At 29.5% G+C, this 22306-nt stretch overlaps 4 protein-coding genes across 4 annotated transcripts; all 4 read right to left on the bottom strand.

Annotated features, from left to right (window-relative positions):
• Positions 1–4027: 4027 nt before the first annotated feature.
• LOC123305985 (phosphoglucomutase) lies at positions 4028–8108 on the bottom strand. Its single transcript, XM_044887832.1, has 11 exons — positions 7923–8108; positions 7533–7821; positions 7393–7474; positions 6154–6353; positions 5939–6095; positions 5680–5873; positions 5137–5291; positions 4926–5036; positions 4540–4864; positions 4350–4478; positions 4028–4247 (listed from the first exon to the last, which is right to left on the bottom strand). The coding sequence occupies exons 2-11, from the start codon at positions 7773–7775 to the stop codon at positions 4158–4160; spliced, it is 1686 nt and encodes a 561-aa protein (XP_044743767.1). The 5' UTR covers positions 7776–7821; positions 7923–8108; the 3' UTR covers positions 4028–4157.
• Positions 8109–9508: 1400 nt separating this feature from the next.
• On the bottom strand, positions 9509–10377 carry LOC123306001 (ATP synthase subunit C lysine N-methyltransferase-like). Its single transcript, XM_044887861.1, has 2 exons — positions 10122–10377; positions 9509–10063 (listed from the first exon to the last, which is right to left on the bottom strand). Exons 1-2 carry the CDS (start codon positions 10213–10215, stop codon positions 9558–9560), a joined length of 600 nt encoding a protein of 199 aa, XP_044743796.1. The 5' UTR covers positions 10216–10377; the 3' UTR covers positions 9509–9557.
• A 23-nt stretch (positions 10378–10400) lies between these two features.
• Positions 10401–12802, bottom strand: LOC123293520 (phosphoglucomutase-like). Its single transcript, XM_044874374.1, has 5 exons — positions 12611–12802; positions 12221–12509; positions 12081–12162; positions 10907–11106; positions 10401–10421 (listed from the first exon to the last, which is right to left on the bottom strand). Exons 2-5 carry the CDS (start codon positions 12461–12463, stop codon positions 10401–10403), a joined length of 546 nt encoding a protein of 181 aa, XP_044730309.1. The 5' UTR covers positions 12464–12509; positions 12611–12802.
• Positions 12803–14196: 1394 nt separating this feature from the next.
• LOC123306000 (ATP synthase subunit C lysine N-methyltransferase-like) lies at positions 14197–15065 on the bottom strand. Its single transcript, XM_044887860.1, has 2 exons — positions 14810–15065; positions 14197–14751 (listed from the first exon to the last, which is right to left on the bottom strand). The coding sequence occupies exons 1-2, from the start codon at positions 14901–14903 to the stop codon at positions 14246–14248; spliced, it is 600 nt and encodes a 199-aa protein (XP_044743795.1). The 5' UTR covers positions 14904–15065; the 3' UTR covers positions 14197–14245.
• Positions 15066–22306: the final 7241 nt, after the last annotated feature.

Genomic DNA, 22306 nt, shown 5'->3' with positions numbered 1-22306 from the left:
AAAAGATCGTGCTAGTACGTGAATGTGCGACTTTCAACGGTGTGCGGTGTTCAACGCGAGTCGCGAGGAGCTATTTGATTACTTATTAAAATTTATTATTTAGTTTTAATGTGTACAACAAACGTCTTGAAACAGTACGCATTGTAGGGGAGAGTATTGTACCACGGATCAAAATTTACATTTGTGTATTTTTTAAAGCCAAATATAACAATTGAAATAGTCTCTGTTTTTAACAATGTTATTCCTTAAACATAAATTGTATTTTTCTGATAATTTAAATATCTAAACAGCTCTTGGTTAAAACTTGTGAGCCATGTTACAATATCATAATGTATCATGATTCACACCCCAATGTGCGTAGGATCACTTCCATCGATTGTATGATTGTGTTAACTAACTTATATCAGGGAACTCATTTAACAACAATGGAGGCATGTAATTGCAAAACGATACAGAACTTTGTTTGATTGATGGTTCATGGCTGTTCGTCTTTTCAAATCTTACTTCCTCTTTATTATATCATGAAATATACCAAGGTATACAAAGTTTAGTCTTAAATTTGTCTTAAAACACTTAAAATATTGATGCTACGAATAATGTTTTGATATAGGTGTTCATAAAATACGTTTTCGGTTGTCCGCCTGAATGTCTGTCTGTTTGTCTGTCTGGGATCAGAGCGTAAAAAGTGATGTTGAGATCTTGGGTCCGTAGGACCCATCTGGTAAACCGTTAGAGATAGAACAAAAATTTAAATGTAAAAAATTTACTTATATCTACAAAAATAAATAACTTTTTTTTGAAACATTTTTTCGTAAACAACACTATTTACCCGCGAGGGTGCAAATTAAGGTTAGTACATTGTATAGTATGTATTATATGGGAATTTCAGTTATATGTGTGTGACATCACAGCCATGTTTTATATACACGACTGCGGCTATCTAAAAGTTGCTATGTTTCTTTACTTACATGCCGTAAAAAAACTAACGATTGCATAATCAACACTTTCTATACATGGTATTTAAAGAATTAACTCAGTCACTTGTTTGTTTTCAATTTATTTACATTATGTTTAAAACATAAACAAATACTCACAAATAAGCAATTATTTACGTAGAATGTGATTTAAAATACAACAAAGAGTTGGCAACTTGTAAAATATGAACTTTTTTTTTTCTGCGAACAATAACAAATGCTATTTCTATTTTACCCAAAAATAAATGCACATGGATAATTATTATTTCGGTTGCTTGCCTTCTAGTAAGTATATTAAAGACTGATTCAAGGTAAATTGTATCCAGGGCCCTACATGTTACTCTATAATTATTATTATGACTGTCTAAATTTAAATCTCCGCTAAAGATTATGTGCTAATATTTTAGAAGAATTTAGCACTTACAAAACTATATGTATAAACAAATTATTTAGGTTCTTGTCGATTGAAAGAATTACATTATTGTTTATCCGTTGCGTTGATTATTTTCAAACACCTCATAAAATATGTTACATTAAAATTCAATCAATCTAACAATTCAATCAGTTTAAAACACAACGAAGTTTAATTATCGCAAACAATGGTACTTTTTAGAATATTATATGCGCATACAAAATTCGTTTGCATGGTCTGATTCTGAATCATATACTACAAATGGAATGAATCATAAAATGAATCGGAATAACATAATTAACGTAATTTGAATTTCCAATCAATTCAAATTTATTTGAAAAACATTTATAAATACACTTTTTAAAAAAAAATTCGTGGACTAAAAAAATGTGAATTGAAAACTTCCTGTAAATTCCGATTCCAGGGCTGTAACGAGAGTAATAACAATAATAATAATGGGGTTTTACCTCCGTTCATCAGACATTTTTGTCTCTAACAGAGGCCACCCACATCATTATGTTTTAATCTTTATTTATTTCAAATACATTCGAATATATACAATTACATTTTCATGATGTGGATGGAGTCGGTTACTTCGTTCTTACCCAAGCGACGACAGTGTGATCAATTTACCACCCCATTAACTATTTTTGTTCACACTGCCGCTGCCTAGGTTCGAACCCGCAACCTCCCAGCCAGTGATCACAGCAAGCTAAGACGCCTTAGCGAGCTCGGCCACTGGACCGGTTGGCTGTAACGAGAGTACATAGCGCCGGTGGCAAGAATCCCGGAATTAAGCATATAAGCGATGCGATGGCTAGCGAAAAATTGCTGAATCCAAAAAAAATTTAATTTTGCTCTATCACATTAAAATTTTATCCAATTTCGATAAACTAAGTATGAAATCCTACTGAATTTGGGTCATACTTGTGATCAAAATTAACCTACCTCTAATAGGTTTCAAGAATGTGGAGTTCTGGTCCCGGAATTAAGCATATAAATGATAGGTAGTGAAAAATTGTCATCACAGCTGAAAACAATAACCCAAAATTAGTGGGTTTCAAAAAAACTTCGAATAAGATCGGATCGAATTTGCCTGTGTTATCAAAAAAATAAAATTTTTTTACTTTATGACGTCATCAGAATCCAAAAAATTTAATTTTGCTCTATCACATTCAAATTTTATCCGATTTTGATAAACCAAGTATGTAATCCTACTAAATTTGGGTCATACTTTTCAAATTTGTGATCAAAATTAACCTACCTCTAATAGGTTTCAAGAATGTGGAGTCCTGGTCCCGGAATTAAGCATATAAATGATAGGTAGTGAAAAATTGTCATCACAGCTGAAAACAATAACCCAAAATTAGTGGGTTTCAAAAAAACTTCGAATAAGATCGGATCGAATTTGCCTGTGTTATCAAAAAAATAAAATTTTTTTACTTTATGACGTCATCAGAATCCAAAAAATTTAATTTTGCTCTATCACATTCAAATTTTATCCGATTTTGATAAACCAAGTATGTAATCCTACTAAATTTGGGTCATACTTTTCAAATTTCTGATCAAAATTAACCTACCTCTAATAGGTTTCAAGAATGTGGAGTCCTGGTCCCGGAATAAAGCATATAAGTGATAGCTAGCGAAAAATTGTCATCACAGCTGAAAAGAATGACCCAAAATTAGTGGGTTTCAAAAAGAATTCCAATAAGATCGGATCGTGTTGTCAAAAAAATAAAATTTTTTAACTTTATGACGTCATCAGAATCCAAAAAATTTAAAATTAGTATAGAATCGTCATAAACAAAAGTCAAAATATCGGATAAACATCTCGTGCAATATATCCAAAGAGTATGTCTATACAATCAGTCATCTAAACTATTAACCTGTACCTGTTTATAATTATAGAAAACTTTTAGCGCCTCTCGTTGGCAAAAGTCCCAAATAATAAAATAACACACATTTCAGTAAGTTTATATAGGAGTTATAAGAGCAAATAAGTGAGTTTAGATACGATCTCTAAGCTATTTTTAATTCGGATATAAGCCAAAACTTTCAATTTTGGTGATATTAAGACTTATTGTCTTCTTGGATATAAGAATATAAGAACTATACCTGGGCAGTTCATGATTTGGTACTATTGATATCCACAGACATATTACAGTAGACTAGACCAGACAAGACAATCTAAAATTCATTCTCCAAAAATAAATTTATAAAATGACTCTCTATATCTTTTTCATTGACACAAAGGCACTTATAGTTCTGCATATTAATTGCATAAGATAGTATATCAATCTTTGAAAATACACTACATATCATTTTTGTACTTAACTACTCCACACGGTTGAAGAATTTTAACCGAAGTATAAATATTATCGAAGATATATACTGTATAAATTGTAGACACGCGAAAGTATCATTGTGCAGTCCGCCACCAAATTAGCAAAGAGTAACATTCATAATAAGAGTAATTTATTTAACCGAAGTGTTCAGAATGTATTACAATTTTTTTTTTTTTTTAATTTGATTATAAATTCGATTTTAAACAGGGCATGCGCAATTAATAAATTCGAATGTGATTGGTGTTGTACTAAAAAAAAATTAAACTAAACAAATAAAACTAAACTTTATTAACCGCAAGTACAAATATATTCAAATAAAATACATATTTTCTCTGTGCTGCAGCTTGAAATACCATAATAACAAATGAATTTAGCAATAATCAACCATTCAAAATGAAAAATTATCCATAAAATAATAAAACTTATTTATGTAATAACAGTTGGAGCATCTCTTCCAGTATATTCTTTTAATTTTGTTACTTCAAGAGCAATATCAATAATGGGTTTCAACATATCCTTAAAACAAACAACAATATTTTATTCAGGTTAATATTTTCTTCCAAAGGACGAATTTAATCCAAAGAGAGTACTCTACAGGTTTAATTAGTAGAAGCTTACCTGAGCTGATTTTAAAACTTCGTTTTGAGAGTAATTTTCACCATAAAGTCGAACTGTGGCACCACTTGAGCCAGTACCTGATAAACGAACTATAATACGAGAGCCGCATTCGAAAATAATTCGAATTCCCTATAACACAGTTATTAAGAATGTCAGAGTTCATATTACAATATAAAATTAAAGAACTTACTTGATTCTTGGCAACAGATTTGTCAATTGGATCTACATATTCAAAATTATCCATTTCTTTCACCGTATAAGTTTGACCGGTCGTTGGAAATGATTTACCAATTAAAGCTTTCGTATCAGCTAACTCTTGTAAATGTTTCATCATATCTTTACATGGAGCTTCAGCGCAATTTTCATAATCGTACCGTGTAAAATAATTACGTCCAAATTCTTTCCAATGATCTTCACACAGTTCTTGAACAGATTTTCCTGTATGTTGAATAACTGATAAGAAAGCTAATGCTGCCCAAATACCATCTTTTTCACGAATATGATTTGACCCTGTTCTGTAAGGTAAATTTTTCGTAAATGAATATATTAACTGGATAAAATGTAAAATGAACGCACCCAAAACTTTCTTCACCGCATAAACTTATTCTATCTGCATCCATTAAATTACCAAAATATTTCCATCCAGTTGGTGTTTCAAAATTTTCTGTATTTAATTTTTTAGCAACCCTATAATTAATTTTTAAAACTTGTTATGAATATTCACATTTTTGAGACTCCATTGTATAAGGATCCGGGGAAACTTGATAACACATAATAAACTACCTACCTGTCGACAGCAGCAGCTGTAGGCATTGATCTAGCAAATCCAAATACACCATTTTTCTTAAAATAAGGTATGCATTCTAAATTATTCGCAAGTATTGCTAAACTATCATTTGGAGTTATAAAAAATGCTTTTTTTCCTAAAAGCATATTACGATCCTGAAATTAAAAATTGTAAACGCTGAATAATTGCAATATTAACCTCTTAATGGCACACTGAGTCTGTTAACGAACATGATTGAGTTGAACGATGTTAAATGTTACATCCTTTATTATCATAAAATATATTCGATTGCTTTGACAAGTGTATGAACAATGAAGGCGGGTAGGTGGTGACAGACAAAAGCATAAGCTAATTTAAGCAATGGGTCAGGATTCGCCAGAGATTGGCGTGGAAAATGTTACATCTTTTAAACAAAAATCCATAGCTGCCTTGCCATAGTCTCTTAATAAGAAGAGGTGTATAATTTCAGAAATTTGACTTTGATTATTATATTAGTAGATGAGTTGAAATGCAAATAGTTTACTAAAGTTTCAATCATCTTACCCCATCTCCATCAAATGCAGCTCCAAAATCATAAGCACAATCGTCTTGCAATTTTTGTACTAATTCTTTGCAATATGTTAAATTTGGATCTGGATGGAATCCACCGAAATCTGGTAATGTATTTGTGCGAGTAACATTTTTTTCTCCACAGCCTAATGTTTCTTTAAATATTTTTTCTACATATCGTCCAGTTACTAAAAAAAATCATATTCTTCTAATTTCCATTTCTTCTAACAATGAAAAAAAAATTGAAAAATACCTCCATGCATGGAATCAATTAAAACATTAAACGATGGTCTTTCTTTAGATCCTTTAATCAAAGTTTTCAATTTATCGAAATCAAAGATTTCTTGCATATATTCTAAATAATCTTGAACGCTATCAATAATTTCTACTTCAAATTGTCTACCTTGAACCTGAAAATCAAAGAAATGTAATTCAGATGAATTTTATTTTAAAAATAAATGTACTAACATCAAAACTTTGTTTTCCAATTGTGGATAATGACACATTCAAGCCGTTCACTATTTTATACGACTCAATTTTTTTCGATAAACTAAATATTTCTTCTGTAACAGCATCTGGAGCTGGGCCACCATTTGAACAGTTAAATTTAATGCCGAAATCTTCCGTTGGGCCACCAGGATTATGTGAAGCAGTTAAAAGTATTCCACCTATAAAATATATTATCTATAAACATCGATTGATAACATAACAAGTGTTTGTAAAAATTAATAAGTAAGTGGTCTAAAATCAGGAGATACAATAAGGGATCAGTTTTTTTTTATGATTGTATATACAAAGATTGTATAAACATGGCAACTCGATCGTGAAAATTTTGGTAGCCTTGAGAAAGAGAAATCGCCATAGACCATAAAAAAGTCAACCTACCGAGTTGATTGGATTACTATCAGATTACGATTTTAGATCATTAAAAAAATTGTCTGTAGTTTAATTATCTACTCCCTCGGTTATTTTTATCCGATGTATATATGTAATATGCAAGGTATACTAAGTTTAGTCCCAAGTTTGTAACGCTTAAAAATATTGATGCTATGAACAAAATTTTGGTATAGGTGTCCATAGAATCACCTAATTAGTCCATTTTCGGTTGTCTGTCCGTCTGTCTGCCAACACGATAACTCAAAAACGAAAAAAGATATCAAACTGAAATTTTTACAGCGTATTCAGTAAAAAGTGAGATCGAGTTCGTAAATGAGAAAGATAGGTCAATTGGGTCTTGACCTATGGGTCCGAAGGATCCATCTTGTAAACCGTTAGAGCGTTAGAGATAGAACAAAAGTTTAAATGTAAAAAATCTTCCTTATCAAAAAATAAACAACTTTTGTTTGAAACATTTTTTCGTAAACATCACTGTTTATCCGCAAGGGCGCAAATCAGGCGTAAATTGTATAGTATTTATTATATGGGGATATCAGTTATATATGTGTGACATGTATGTATGTGTAATGTGATACAGTAATCAACACTGTCTTTGCATGGTATTTCAACAATTTACTCAGTGAATTGTTTGTTTTCACTTGTTAATATTTCTTTGGATATAAATTCTAAAGTTTTAAATTTTCGGCCCCCAATATTTTATTTTATTCCCCAATATTTTCCGTCAGAGTAATAATCTCGAAAATCACGGCATCGCTTTGCCATATCGAAAAGCAAGCATATTAAGTATTTTTTAAATAAAATGAAGCAAACCTAATAATTTATATTTTCGAATAATGTGTGAACACGCTGGTGTTGAAAATATACCATTTTGTCCTACAATTAATTTGGACACCTAAAAATAAAGTTTTTGTTAATTTCTGGCATTCAAAAACAAAATATTTAATTTTTACCTTGTTAGCAGCTGCAATTTTAGCTATGATAGCTACGGCTTCTTCTAAAAAATATCTTCCATCACCACCAACAACTAAAGTCGAACCAACAATCGCTTCTCCATTTGCATCTAATATAGATTGTATAAAATTTTCAGTATAATTTTCTTTTTGAAACACACTAACTTTCTTCCGTAAGCCACTAGTTCCTGGTTTTTGATCTGGATATGGTATTGTTTTAACTATTTCTACGGTTAAGCTCATATTTGAAGCTCTGTATTTAAAAATTGTGTTCTCAATAAAAACTTTTCTAAATAAATAAAAAATGATGTTAAAATTATAAATAGAAAATGAAGTATTTTTTTTATCGTCAGTTAACAATATTTAATAATGATAAGAAATACTACTGACCTTATATAAAAATAGATAAAAATACACTTAAAATTTCGGTAAATATGAAAAAGTTATAGAATTACTACGTTTGTCCTTGTCAATGTCAGGCCAAGATCTTTTGATCTATACCACTCTTATCAAGATTATCGATAAAGTCAGACTAATTCGACTTTTTGATTCACGAAATTATAGTAATAATTGTTTTAATAAATTTTTTTAAAGTTAAATAATAGGTGGGCATATTTATACTAGATTCATACATATTTCAGTTGGTCAATATTAATCTATTTTAAGCGTAAACATTTGAGTTATTCATTTTGATAAATAAATTATGAGAAACATTTAGTCTAACTTAAGATAGCTTGTGGCAATGAATTTTGAAAATTCTTAGGAATAACAATCAGTAAATAATAAGAAAAAAAAATATTTTGAAAATTTTCACAAAAAATTCATAATCATAACATATGATTTATACGACATCTTTAGAAATTATAATTAAACATTTTTTAATGTAAATATGATTTTTGTTTGACAGGTACATACATGGGTACACACAGTAACTTTAGGTTATGTTTATATCGATTGTGCTGCTATGTAGTGATGTTTACTAGAAGTATTTTAAACAAACAGCAGTTGGCTCATAGGTGCTCCGTTTCAAATCTTTGTAGAGGGCAGCAATAACCAATAATGAAATTATTTATATTTAAAACAAGTGAAAACAAAAAATTGACTGAGTTAATTGTTGAAATACCATGTATAGACAGTTTTGATGTCGCAATCGTTTGTTTTTTGACGTCACGTAAATAAAGAAAGATTTCCACTCTTAAATAGCCACAAACACATCACTGATTCCCATATATATACATACTACAAAATTTTCACCTTATTAGCGCCCTCGTGGGTAAACAGTGATGTTTACAAGAAAATGTTTCAAACAGAAGTTGTTTATTTTTTTATAAGGAACATTTTTTACATTTAAACATTTGTTCTATCTTTAACGGTTTACAAGATGGGTCCTACGGACCCAAGACCCATTGACCTATGTTGCTCATTTACGAACTCGACCTCACTTTTTACTTCTTAAGCACATATAAAAATTTCAACTTGATATCTAACTAACTTCAACTTGACTAATTAGGTGATTCTATGAACACCTAAACCAAATTTTTTTTCGTAGCATCAATATTTTTAAGCGTTATAAACTTGGGACTAAACTTAATATACTATGTATATTTCATATACATGGTATAAAAACTTGGGACTAAACTTAATATACTATATATATTTCTTATACATGGTATAAAAATATCATTACAATGGGATCAGGAGCTGGGGAGTGAATTTTCCTTTAAAAGAAACATCCGAAGAATCTTCAGAAAGTCAATTTAAATGAATCTATTGTTTTCTCAAATACGCTTAAGAACTTGTTTGAAAATAGTTGTTTTATATGTTTCGTGTTGTGCTGATTATAAACAGCTTATTTTAAACACGTCTATAGGAAATTATCCATCATAAGAACTAGCATTTATAGAGAAAAATTTACTAAAACTGTCTTTTACTTAAAAACTAAATATGGATGCTAAGCTAAAAAAGTATTTTGTTTATTATATTAGATAAGAAATTTATTTACAATAATTTATACATTCAAGGAACTTATTTTTTCAGATATACCCATACAGTATCCACGCCGGTGCCAAGTGTGGTAATAGGTTCCCAATTGGGTAATGGAAACCGACAAGCAACAATTTTACTTCCAAGTTTTACTTCTTTTTCGATTTTATTTTCTAGATCTTTCATCATTTCTTCGACGCCAAATATAACAATATTATTATACGGTGCTAAGCTAAATTTCCATAAATCAGTACAAAAGAATTGTGGTTTATGGGTAAAATTTTGTCTATAAATCGACAATTTGGAAAATAAAACAAGCCAAAAATTTAATTCCACACCGTGAGCTTCAAAGTTGTTTTTCGCTGCTTCAAGTACAATTCGTCCATCACCAGATCCGAGGTCAATTAGTTTTCCTTTAGATCCTCGTAAAGCCTCCATAACATTTTTGATTTGTAAATCGGTTGCAGGTACATAAGGTAGACATATTTTTCTTAACGCTGGGCTGACGAATGAACTACATATTGCAGTTAGTGCAACAGCTACCCCTCCTATAAAGCACAATTTTTTGTATTTAAAAAATCAGATAAAACGACAAAACTTATTAACCTGTAATTCCAATAAGAACTTTTCCGGTAGTTGAAAGTTTAGAACTATTTTTTTCTTTGGGTGATGATTCAATGGATGAAAAAACAAAAGTCATAGTGCTGTATGCTTTTGTTTGATTATTACCTTTTGTTTATTTATATTTTCTGATAAATTACAAACTTAAACATTGGAAAAAAACTTTATGTAAATTTTTAGGTTATGAAACAGTGTTATGAAGTGTGTTATGCGATCATATGTTCATGAAGATTGAAGAGTAGATAACTATTCTTCATGATAAAATTAGCCATCACTTTGATGTATCTATTATTGTCAGAATATTACTATCATATTATCTGATGTATTATTATCATTATCATTTTAAACTACTACCAAATAAATCTCCGAAAAATGGAATTTTTATTGTACTGTCTTTGATATTGAATTGCGACATCAGCATGGTTATCTGACCTCGAAACCTCGGAACATCGAGTAAAGAATTTTATGAGTTTAATCAATTTATAAGTTTTAGAGGGTATATACATTTTACATTTTTTTTCGAAATATCGAGGTGCGGTTTACACCACCATCTACTCAACTGGCATGCATGCAAATGTCGCCTCTTGATTCCTCAGTCTCATTTCACTATTTATATCGATTACAACATGCGGTTTTCAAAATTTGAAATAAAGGATTCAATATGATCGACTTCTTGGGATAAATTAAATGGAAGTGAAAAATGATAAATCTGAATGAAATGTGTAAATGAGGTGCCCAATACAGCCGATTTCAAAAGTGAATGTACTAACATCAAAACTTTGTTTTCCAATTGTGGATAATGACACATTCAAGCCGTTCACTATTTTATACGACTCAATTTTTTTCGATAAACTAAATATTTCTTCTGTAACAGCATCTGGAGCTGGGCCACCATTTGAACAGTTAAATTTAATGCCGAAATCTTCCGTTGGGCCACCAGGATTATGTGAAGCAGTTAAAAGTATTCCACCTATAAAATATATTATCTATAAACATCGATTGATAACATAACAAGTGTTTGTAAAAATTAATAAGTAAGTGGTCTAAAATCAGGAGATACAATAAGGGATCAGTTTTTTTTTATGATTGTATATACAAAGATTGATAAAAAAGTCAACCTACCGAGTTGATTGGATTACTATCAGATTACGATTTTAGATCATTAAAAAAATTGTCTGTAGTTTAATTATCTACTCCCTCGGTTATTTTTATCCGATGTATATATGTAATATGCAAGGTATACTAAGTTTAGTCCCAAGTTTGTAACGCTTAAAAATATTGATGCTATGAACAAAATTTTGGTATAGGTGTCCATAGAATCACCTAATTAGTCCATTTTCGGTTGTCTGTCCGTCTGTCTGCCAACACGATAACTCAAAAACGAAAAAAGATATCAAACTGAAATTTTTACAGCGTATTCAGTAAAAAGTGAGATCGAGTTCGTAAATGAGAAAGATAGGTCAATTGGGTCTTGACCTATGGGTCCGAAGGATCCATCTTGTAAACCGTTAGAGCGTTAGAGATAGAACAAAAGTTTAAATGTAAAAAATCTTCCTTATCAAAAAATAAACAACTTTTGTTTGAAACATTTTTTCGTAAACATCACTGTTTATCCGCAAGGGCGCAAATCAGGCGTAAATTGTATAGTATTTATTATATGGGGATATCAGTTATATATGTGTGACATGTATGTATGTGTAATGTGATACAGTAATCAACACTGTCTTTGCATGGTATTTCAACAATTTACTCAGTGAATTGTTTGTTTTCACTTGTTAATATTTCTTTGGATATAAATTCTAAAGTTTTAAATTTTCGGCCCCCAATATTTTATTTTATTCCCCAATATTTTCCGTCAGAGTAATAATCTCGAAAATCACGGCATCGCTTTGCCATATCGAAAAGCAAGCATATTAAGTATTTTTTAAATAAAATGAAGCAAACCTAATAATTTATATTTTCGAATAATGTGTGAACACGCTGGTGTTGAAAATATACCATTTTGTCCTACAATTAATTTGGACACCTAAAAATAAAGTTTTTGTTAATTTCTGGCATTCAAAAACAAAATATTTAATTTTTACCTTGTTAGCAGCTGCAATTTTAGCTATGATAGCTACGGCTTCTTCTAAAAAATATCTTCCATCACCACCAACAACTAAAGTCGAACCAACAATCGCTTCTCCATTTGCATCTAATATAGATTGTATAAAATTTTCAGTATAATTTTCTTTTTGAAACACACTAACTTTCTTCCGTAAGCCACTAGTTCCTGGTTTTTGATCTGGATATGGTATTGTTTTAACTATTTCTACGGTTAAGCTCATATTTGAAGCTCTGTATTTAAAAATTGTGTTCTCAATAAAAACTTTTCTAAATAAATAAAAAATGATGTTAAAATTATAAATAGAAAATGAAGTATTTTTTTTATCGTCAGTTAACAATATTTAATAATGATAAGAAATACTACTGACCTTATATAAAAATAGATAAAAATACACTTAAAATTTCGGTAAATATGAAAAAGTTATAGAATTACTACGTTTGTCCTTGTCAATGTCAGGCCAAGATCTTTTGATCTATACCACTCTTATCAAGATTATCGATAAAGTCAGACTAATTCGACTTTTTGATTCACGAAATTATAGTAATAATTGTTTTAATAAATTTTTTTAAAGTTAAATAATAGGTGGGCATATTTATACTAGATTCATACATATTTCAGTTGGTCAATATTAATCTATTTTAAGCGTAAACATTTGAGTTATTCATTTTGATAAATAAATTATGAGAAACATTTAGTCTAACTTAAGATAGCTTGTGGCAATGAATTTTGAAAATTCTTAGGAATAACAATCAGTAAATAATAAGAAAAAAAAATATTTTGAAAATTTTCACAAAAAATTCATAATCATAACATATGATTTATACGACATCTTTAGAAATTATAATTAAACATTTTTTAATGTAAATATGATTTTTGTTTGACAGGTACATACATGGGTACACACAGTAACTTTAGGTTATGTTTATATCGATTGTGCTGCTATGTAGTGATGTTTACTAGAAGTATTTTAAACAAACAGCAGTTGGCTCATAGGTGCTCCGTTTCAAATCTTTGTAGAGGGCAGCAATAACCAATAATGAAATTATTTATATTTAAAACAAGTGAAAACAAAAAATTGACTGAGTTAATTGTTGAAATACCATGTATAGACAGTTTTGATGTCGCAATCGTTTGTTTTTTGACGTCACGTAAATAAAGAAAGATTTCCACTCTTAAATAGCCACAAACACATCACTGATTCCCATATATATACATACTACAAAATTTTCACCTTATTAGCGCCCTCGTGGGTAAACAGTGATGTTTACAAGAAAATGTTTCAAACAGAAGTTGTTTATTTTTTTATAAGGAACATTTTTTACATTTAAACATTTGTTCTATCTTTAACGGTTTACAAGATGGGTCCTACGGACCCAAGACCCATTGACCTATGTTGCTCATTTACGAACTCGACCTCACTTTTTACTTCTTAAGCACATATAAAAATTTCAACTTGATATCTAACTAACTTCAACTTGACTAATTAGGTGATTCTATGAACACCTAAACCAAATTTTTTTTCGTAGCATCAATATTTTTAAGCGTTATAAACTTGGGACTAAACTTAATATACTATGTATATTTCATATACATGGTATAAAAACTTGGGACTAAACTTAATATACTATATATATTTCTTATACATGGTATAAAAATATCATTACAATGGGATCAGGAGCTGGGGAGTGAATTTTCCTTTAAAAGAAACATCCGAAGAATCTTCAGAAAGTCAATTTAAATGAATCTATTGTTTTCTCAAATACGCTTAAGAACTTGTTTGAAAATAGTTGTTTTATATGTTTCGTGTTGTGCTGATTATAAACAGCTTATTTTAAACACGTCTATAGGAAATTATCCATCATAAGAACTAGCATTTATAGAGAAAAATTTACTAAAACTGTCTTTTACTTAAAAACTAAATATGGATGCTAAGCTAAAAAAGTATTTTGTTTATTATATTAGATAAGAAATTTATTTACAATAATTTATACATTCAAGGAACTTATTTTTTCAGATATACCCATACAGTATCCACGCCGGTGCCAAGTGTGGTAATAGGTTCCCAATTGGGTAATGGAAACCGACAAGCAACAATTTTACTTCCAAGTTTTACTTCTTTTTCGATTTTATTTTCTAGATCTTTCATCATTTCTTCGACGCCAAATATAACAATATTATTATACGGTGCTAAGCTAAATTTCCATAAATCAGTACAAAAGAATTGTGGTTTATGGGTAAAATTTTGTCTATAAATCGACAATTTGGAAAATAAAACAAGCCAAAAATTTAATTCCACACCGTGAGCTTCAAAGTTGTTTTTCGCTGCTTCAAGTACAATTCGTCCATCACCAGATCCGAGGTCAATTAGTTTTCCTTTAGATCCTCGTAAAGCCTCCATAACATTTTTGATTTGTAAATCGGTTGCAGGTACATAAGGTAGACATATTTTTCTTAACGCTGGGCTGACGAATGAACTACATATTGCAGTTAGTGCAACAGCTACCCCTCCTATAAAGCACAATTTTTTGTATTTAAAAAATCAGATAAAACGACAAAACTTATTAACCTGTAATTCCAATAAGAACTTTTCCGGTAGTTGAAAGTTTAGAACTATTTTTTTCTTTGGGTGATGATTCAATGGATGAAAAAACAAAAGTCATAGTGCTGTATGCTTTTGTTTGATTATTACCTTTTGTTTATTTATATTTTCTGATAAATTACAAACTTAAACATTGGAAAAAAACTTTATGTAAATTTTTAGGTTATGAAACAGTGTTATGAAGTGTGTTATGCGATCATATGTTCATGAAGATTGAAGAGTAGATAACTATTCTTCATGATAAAATTAGCCATCACTTTGATGTATCTATTATTGTCAGAATATTACTATCATATTATCTGATGTATTATTATCATTATCATTTTAAACTACTACCAAATAAATCTCCGAAAAATGGAATTTTTATTGTACTGTCTTTGATATTGAATTGCGACATCAGCATGGTTATCTGACCTCGAAACCTCGGAACATCGAGTAAAGAATTTTATGAGTTTAATCAATTTATAAGTTTTAGAGGGTATATACATTTTACATTTTTTTTCGAAATATCGAGGTGCGGTTTACACCACCATCTACTCAACTGGCATGCATGCAAATGTCGCCTCTTGATTCCTCAGTCTCATTTCACTATTTATATCGATTACAACATGCGGTTTTCAAAATTTGAAATAAAGGATTCAATATGATCGACTTCTTGGGATAAATTAAATGGAAGTGAAAAATGATAAATCTGAATGAAATGTGTAAATGAGGTGCCCAATACAGCCGATTTCAAAAGTGAAGAGAAAAGTTATTATATTTTTGAATCCACCGCCTTCAGTTTTTACTTCAAAATCGTAACCATAGATAAAATACTATTACAATATCTTTGATCGTAATCATAAAAATTTCCGGGTAATTTAATTTTTTTTTTTTTTTTCATAAGTTAGTCACTTTAGATTAGTGGACCTCACCTCAAAAAACTGCGAACAGAAATTTTATTATTGTGTGCGGTTTATACCAGCTTTAAATGAACGATAAATCGGACAGATTATTTTAGGGGAAAAATCAATGTAAATTCTGTTAAAAAGTATTCTACATAATTCGATCTATAATAACAAATGTTTACAATGTCTTTTCTTGGGAAGAAAACAAGTCGATGAAGCCAAATCGAGTTCTATGGCGTCCCTTTATTGAGGCCCTATGCCCCCCCCCCCCTCAGAATTAAAGGACATAAGTCCAGTAAGTCAACACAACGATTTTATCAAAAGGCATTATGGAATTTCATTGGATTCACGAAAGTGTAGGTAATTATAAATACGTTTTACAAAAAAATTAGGACTCAAAATCCATTTTTTATTAGATATAATCTAAAATCCATATAATTTTTAACTTGATTGAACAGGACTATCTGAAAATTGTATTAATATTACAATGTACGTAGTTGTAGCTGCAACAATCTAAAAAATTGTTTAAAAAAGTTGTAAAAATTTCTAATAGATCTTAAATAAAATTTGAAATACTCACGGAAAATAATAACGAACAATCCAAAGAAAAGAATCCATAAGCCGTAAAGCTCACTTTCTGATGAAGCATTTGCAATGAAAATAACTCAATCTGAAATGTTACAAAATAATTTATTCGAAAAAAAAAGTAGCTAATTTCTAAGGCCATTAATCTTCGCTAATCTCAAATAAGGCATATATATTATTAAGCCACATAATTTCGAAATTTTGATTCCCGATCATTTTATTCTGGCTAAAGTAATATCCAACCATTTAAATGAATACTAATTATATAAATTTTAGTTCGCTTAATATTTCGCTTGGATTTAGATCGATTAAAATTAAGTAATGTTAACTTACAGCATCATTCATTTGATAATTATCATTCGATCGCTTGGCTTTGTGTAATATTTGTCCAGTTTTCTCCGAAGCAATTTGGCAAAGTGTACACGAAATCGTAATATATATTAAACTTAAAATATTTAAGAAATTCCATATTAAAGGCGAGTAATCTCTGTTGGTATACGCGCTGTACAATTGATGAATATTATAATTAAATAATTTTGCAATAATTAAGAAAATTTGCCATGTAAAAACAGTATTGATCATACGTGAAACGTCGCACAGCTTATAATGTAATTTTCGTATTGAGCGTAACATAATCATTCGCGAAAATTCATGTTTTTTCATGGTACCAGTAAATTGTTCACTTGAATCCAATAACGAATGGTTGGTATTATGGACAGGTAGGACCTGAATTTGTTTATTATCTTCTTTGTATTCAGTCCATTTATAAAGAACATTGTTTAATGCTACAAATTGTTGACGAATTTCTAGCACATGTCCTGAAAATTGTGCTATTACGATTAACATTAGTTGATATGGTAAATGTGAACCTAAAAAATTATTTTAGTATTTTATAGTCTGACGCAAGTGATTTGATCCGACCACAAATTATAATATATATTGAGTCTCAGAAATCCGAACACTCAGTAGTCCGATACGTCTAGTAATCCGAACAATTTTCGTCCGCCATAAGGCTGCCGGAGATGGAAAGCGGTAACTTCATTTTGCACAGTGAACAGAAAGTTGACACTTTCTACACGGAAGTAAATATTTTCTACCTCTAATTAAGCAAATGTGTTTGAAATAAAACTTAAAAACTACTTGACGGATTTTAACAAAATTGCCTAAAGTTTTATCCTATTAATAAGAATTGATATTTATGTTTGAACGTAAATAGTTCAAGGAGCTACATTTTACAATTTTCGCCAAAATTGATTTCTTTTCAAGTTTAAAGTACAAATTAAACTGACAAGAGTGGTGTTATTCATGCAAGTAAAGAATTTATAAGTAATCTAATCTCCTACTAATATCACATTTCGCGTTATGATTAAAACTGCCAATCCCGAGTATTTATTCATTTTTATTGGATTGCCTTACCAGCAATATGTATCAGCATTGCCACAACTGTATCCGTCTTTTTAAATTCTCGTATCATGAAGAATGTAAAATCATAAATGAAACTAATAACCATTCCAAATACTTGAAACCATACTGCATAATTAACAATACGATCATCAATACCGTGTCCTAGCTGCATTAAAGTAGCTTGTACTTCATGCATTTTATTTAAAGCATCAATTAACTGTGTACGTTGAAAGATCATTATAATAATACTAATTATTGGCATAAAACAACTTGAGAACATTGTGAATATTTCAATTGATTTATACAGTGTTACTTTATGCATATCTTGAATTTGTATTAACATATCATGAACATAACATAAAACCATCGCAACGCTGAGTATGAGAGAACGTATATAAAAGAATATTGTTAATTTAATTTTAAAATATGATTGTTGATTGTGCATTTTTTTATTGTTGATACCATAAAGACATAATCCAAATATACGGCCTAAATAATATACTATCGCTGATGATTTCATGATGTTTCCTGAAATAAATGGTTGAATAGTTATGCAGAGTTCCTGCTTAAAAGAAGTAGTAATAAAAAGGTTTCGAATGCTTTGCCAGTCCTCTTCAGTATAATTATACCCTTCAAGGAGTTCGGCTGTTGTGTAGCAAACTAGGCAATTTGTATGACGTAAATGTAATAAAATTATCTAAAAATATCGTAAACTAGGTAATTTGTATGGCGTAAAAGTATGGAGTGTAGAGTACTCTACACTCCATACGTAAAAGTAATGTCTAAAAATATCATAAAAGCGTCAAAGACCAAAGTTTTTGTATGTTTTCTTTTTGAAAAGCGCCGTAAGGTAATATTTTTTTTGCATAAACAGAATCTGTGATAAATTTTCTTCATGATAACTTTTTTGTAGCTCAATCATCGATTAATTTTTGTACAATTAACATTATTGTAAGTTCTCCCATAAGGTACTGTGTTGAAAATCACAATTTTAAAATGAAATAATTCAAATTTTTCTGGGCCAGAGGCCTCAAAACTGTGTTTATTGAAATCAAGGGATTTTGTATCATTAACCACAAAAAAAAAATTAATATTCACCGTACTTGCTCAAACAACTAAGCTAGTTTGGAAAAAAAAAAAAATCTTAAAAAATTAAAATAAAATACCAAAATAAGATAAAAATTTATGTACACCGCCCTATAAAAAAATAATTGGTTAATTTTACCTGAAACAAACAATAATATAGGTATTAAAGCTAAATGCTAAGGTAGGATTTTCGTTTAGTCTTACAACTGAAGAAGATTTTCGAAGCAATCAAAATCGATCTAGCTATTATTAATGTAATTGTTTACAAATTTAGCTAAATATTTTTATTTGGGGTTCTAAAGGGGTCATATTTTAATAAAATGCAAAATACAGCCCACAGATATGCTCATCTTAATATGAAAAATAACAAAATTAGTTTTTTCATAATTTTTCATGAGTAATATCATAAACATAATATGATTTCTTTGTTAAACGCTATATGCTTATATAATTAACATAATTTTAAATCACTTACCTGTTAGTATACTTGATTAATATGTGTTTGGACGTTAATTGTACGAAATGGATATTGATAATATATTAGAAAGATTGAAAATTTTATAAATTAATTGATATAGAAAGTATTTAGGCAATTTAAAATTGTTAACGCTTATTTACTTCACACAACGATCTTTCTCAAGTGCTTAGAAGAAAACATTAAGCGATAAACGATGGTGCTTTATTTATTTATTTATTTTTTGAAATAATTATTCCTATTTTCTTGCAAACTTAAATAAAGGAAACTTGAACAATAAAATAATTTTGTACCACTATAAGACAAGGTTTAGGAAAAAGCTTTTACATTAAAGACATAATCATAATAACAATTTAATTTTATTGTTATTAGTACTAAATATTGATTAAATTGTCAATGTGTCATATATTAATAGCAGAAGGTGTTTTAATTTATTTAATTGTATTTTTTTTAATGGACTTTAATAGTATAGTCATAATCATTTATTTTAATAATTTTTAGCGCTATATTTTAAAATATAAAAATAATATTTTAAACAATTTATTATAAATACATGAGCGTAATAGATTGTAACGGAAAATTTAGACTATCGATTGTAAAGTTTGCCGTCATACAGGGACAAATAAATATGGTACGAGCATCAATACAGACCAAGCTTTTCGACAGAAAAAAATGTAGTGCCCATAGATGAAATAATAATCGTTCTAATATTGCTTCATGATTAGCCTAGTCCTGTTTTGAATGATAAATTTGTATATGAGACAGATATTGGCCCAAGCCTGTTTAAGTGGCCTTCGATTAAACCTGAGAGCAAGCAAACAAATTTTATCTTCAACCGCCGCGCCGACAACTTTTTTAAGGAATCTTTATCTTTTACCTGGATCGATCCCGTGATGTCTTATAATTTTATGTATATTTAAGCTAGCTTGCCACTATAGAAATTTAACGCCTGTTCTCTCAGAGAAATTCATTCTACTACCGTAACAGAAGAAACTTAAATATGAATTAATTACAAATTTAATTAATTAGCCTATTTCATATTGCGTCCTACGCCATACACGACTTTTTCCAAGGATAACTTTTTCCCAAAACAAATAATACAAAAGTTTTCCATATGTTGCCAACTTAATTGGACATACTGTACACCCACGGCTGAATGATTTTTTATTTGCTAAAGTCTCTATTTTCATCAGTGGTTGGTTGATGAATATTACAATTTTTATTAATAAAAGAAAAATAATAAAACTAAATAGAAAAACACAAGCATAATTGAAAATAAAAAGGTTAAGGAAAGCGAAGTAAAATTAAAACACGGTCAAGCAAATATCCGATGCGTTTTTTTTAGATTTGTTTCAGGGTAAGTAATATTCTAAAGAGAATATAATGAAAATATTTATTTGTATACATACATAGGTATACAGTGTGGGCCATTTTAATCTATACACCTAAATATGTCGTTTTGTAGTTAACCAATAAAAAACAACTTAAATAAAATTTGTAGAGTTTGATGGGGCACATCATGTTCTGACATCAGATTTGACGTAGTTCTTCGGGTTTCTTTAACAGCCAATTTAGATCCTAAACGGTAAGAGATAGAATAATCTTTTTGAAATTAGAAAGTTGATTCTCATAAAAAAAAACTAACATTATTCATCTAAACCATTTTTTCGAAAATCGTCAGCTTTCGTAGGAAATACGACTTAAAAAATATGCCATTAAGGCATTTAATCGAAAGAAAACACACTGACTACGTGCTTTAGCCAATAGTTGTCAAGAGTCTAACGTTTTTTGAAACAATGTTTTAAACAAAAATTGTTAGTTTTTTTATGAGAATCAACTTTCTAATTTAAAGTGTTATTCTATCTCTTACCGTACAGGACCTAAATTGGCTATTAAAGAGGCCCGAAGAACTAGGTCGAATCTGATATCAGAACATGATGCCCCCCATCAAACTCGACCACTTTTGTTTAAGTTATTTTTTGATTAGTTTACTTCAAAACAAGATATTTAGGTGTATAGATTAAAATGGCCCACACTGTATATTACATAGAGGAAATAAATATATCATTTATAGCTTTTCTCACTGTAAAAAGAAATGAGAAAGTTTGCTTCAGTGAACACTCACTTTACTACATTCAACGCACCATTATAAATATATTGTTATGTAGATATAAATTTATTCAACTCCCTGCCTCCATCCACCCCATTCCATTTGTACTTTTATTTAAAAAAATATTTTCATCAACTGTTGCTGAAATGAAATATTGAAGGATTTTTCAATTATTTACATACATATTTTTTCTGTTGAATGACCAAGAAACACTTTTTAAGTAATTATTTTTCAAATTTACTCTCTAATATTGTTCTTAGGGGCAATATAATTAATATTAAGTAAATTTTCAGCAAAACAAATATTTTAGATCATTTGAGATCTGATTTCCTCAGTTAATGGCTTCTACAACTGACAAAATGTTTACCCACTTCCATATTTTCGCGAAATATCACGAAATCGGGCGAGGAACGAGAATGCCGAGGAGATACTTGTGGTATTCCGCCTATCCTCACCTCGCCTTGTCCAAATTCGCTAAAAAAGAGGCTTTTTGTGCTTGATAAAGTAAAAACACGAGGCGCTCGTTATGAGTACAGACGAGTATCATACTCGGAAGTATCATCTCCATATTCTCGTGACCACTTTTATTGAGCGTAATTAGTACGTAATAATAAAAAATTTCAATCTAATTGATCATTTAAACAACGAATGCCCTATACCAGGTGTCTTAATTATAAGTTGCCCAAAACGAAAAAAATTTTCCAATTTTTAAATTTTAGAAATAACTTGTATTGGAAAATTTTGTTAGCTGTATCATTTATGTTATAATCCCATCTCTTTTGGCATCAACTTCAACAATTTTTCGAATAAAAAGCGTTAATATAAATATATGAGATATATATTTCTAATTTTATACAAATTAATAATTAATAATTTACTTATCAGCAATAAAAAAAAAAAATATAGGTACACATAGC

This window comes from Chrysoperla carnea, chromosome 1, assembly GCF_905475395.1.
Source record: "Chrysoperla carnea chromosome 1, inChrCarn1.1, whole genome shotgun sequence".
NCBI lineage: Eukaryota > Metazoa > Arthropoda > Insecta > Neuroptera > Chrysopidae > Chrysoperla > Chrysoperla carnea.
This window is presented reverse-complemented; position numbering and strand designations above follow the sequence as displayed.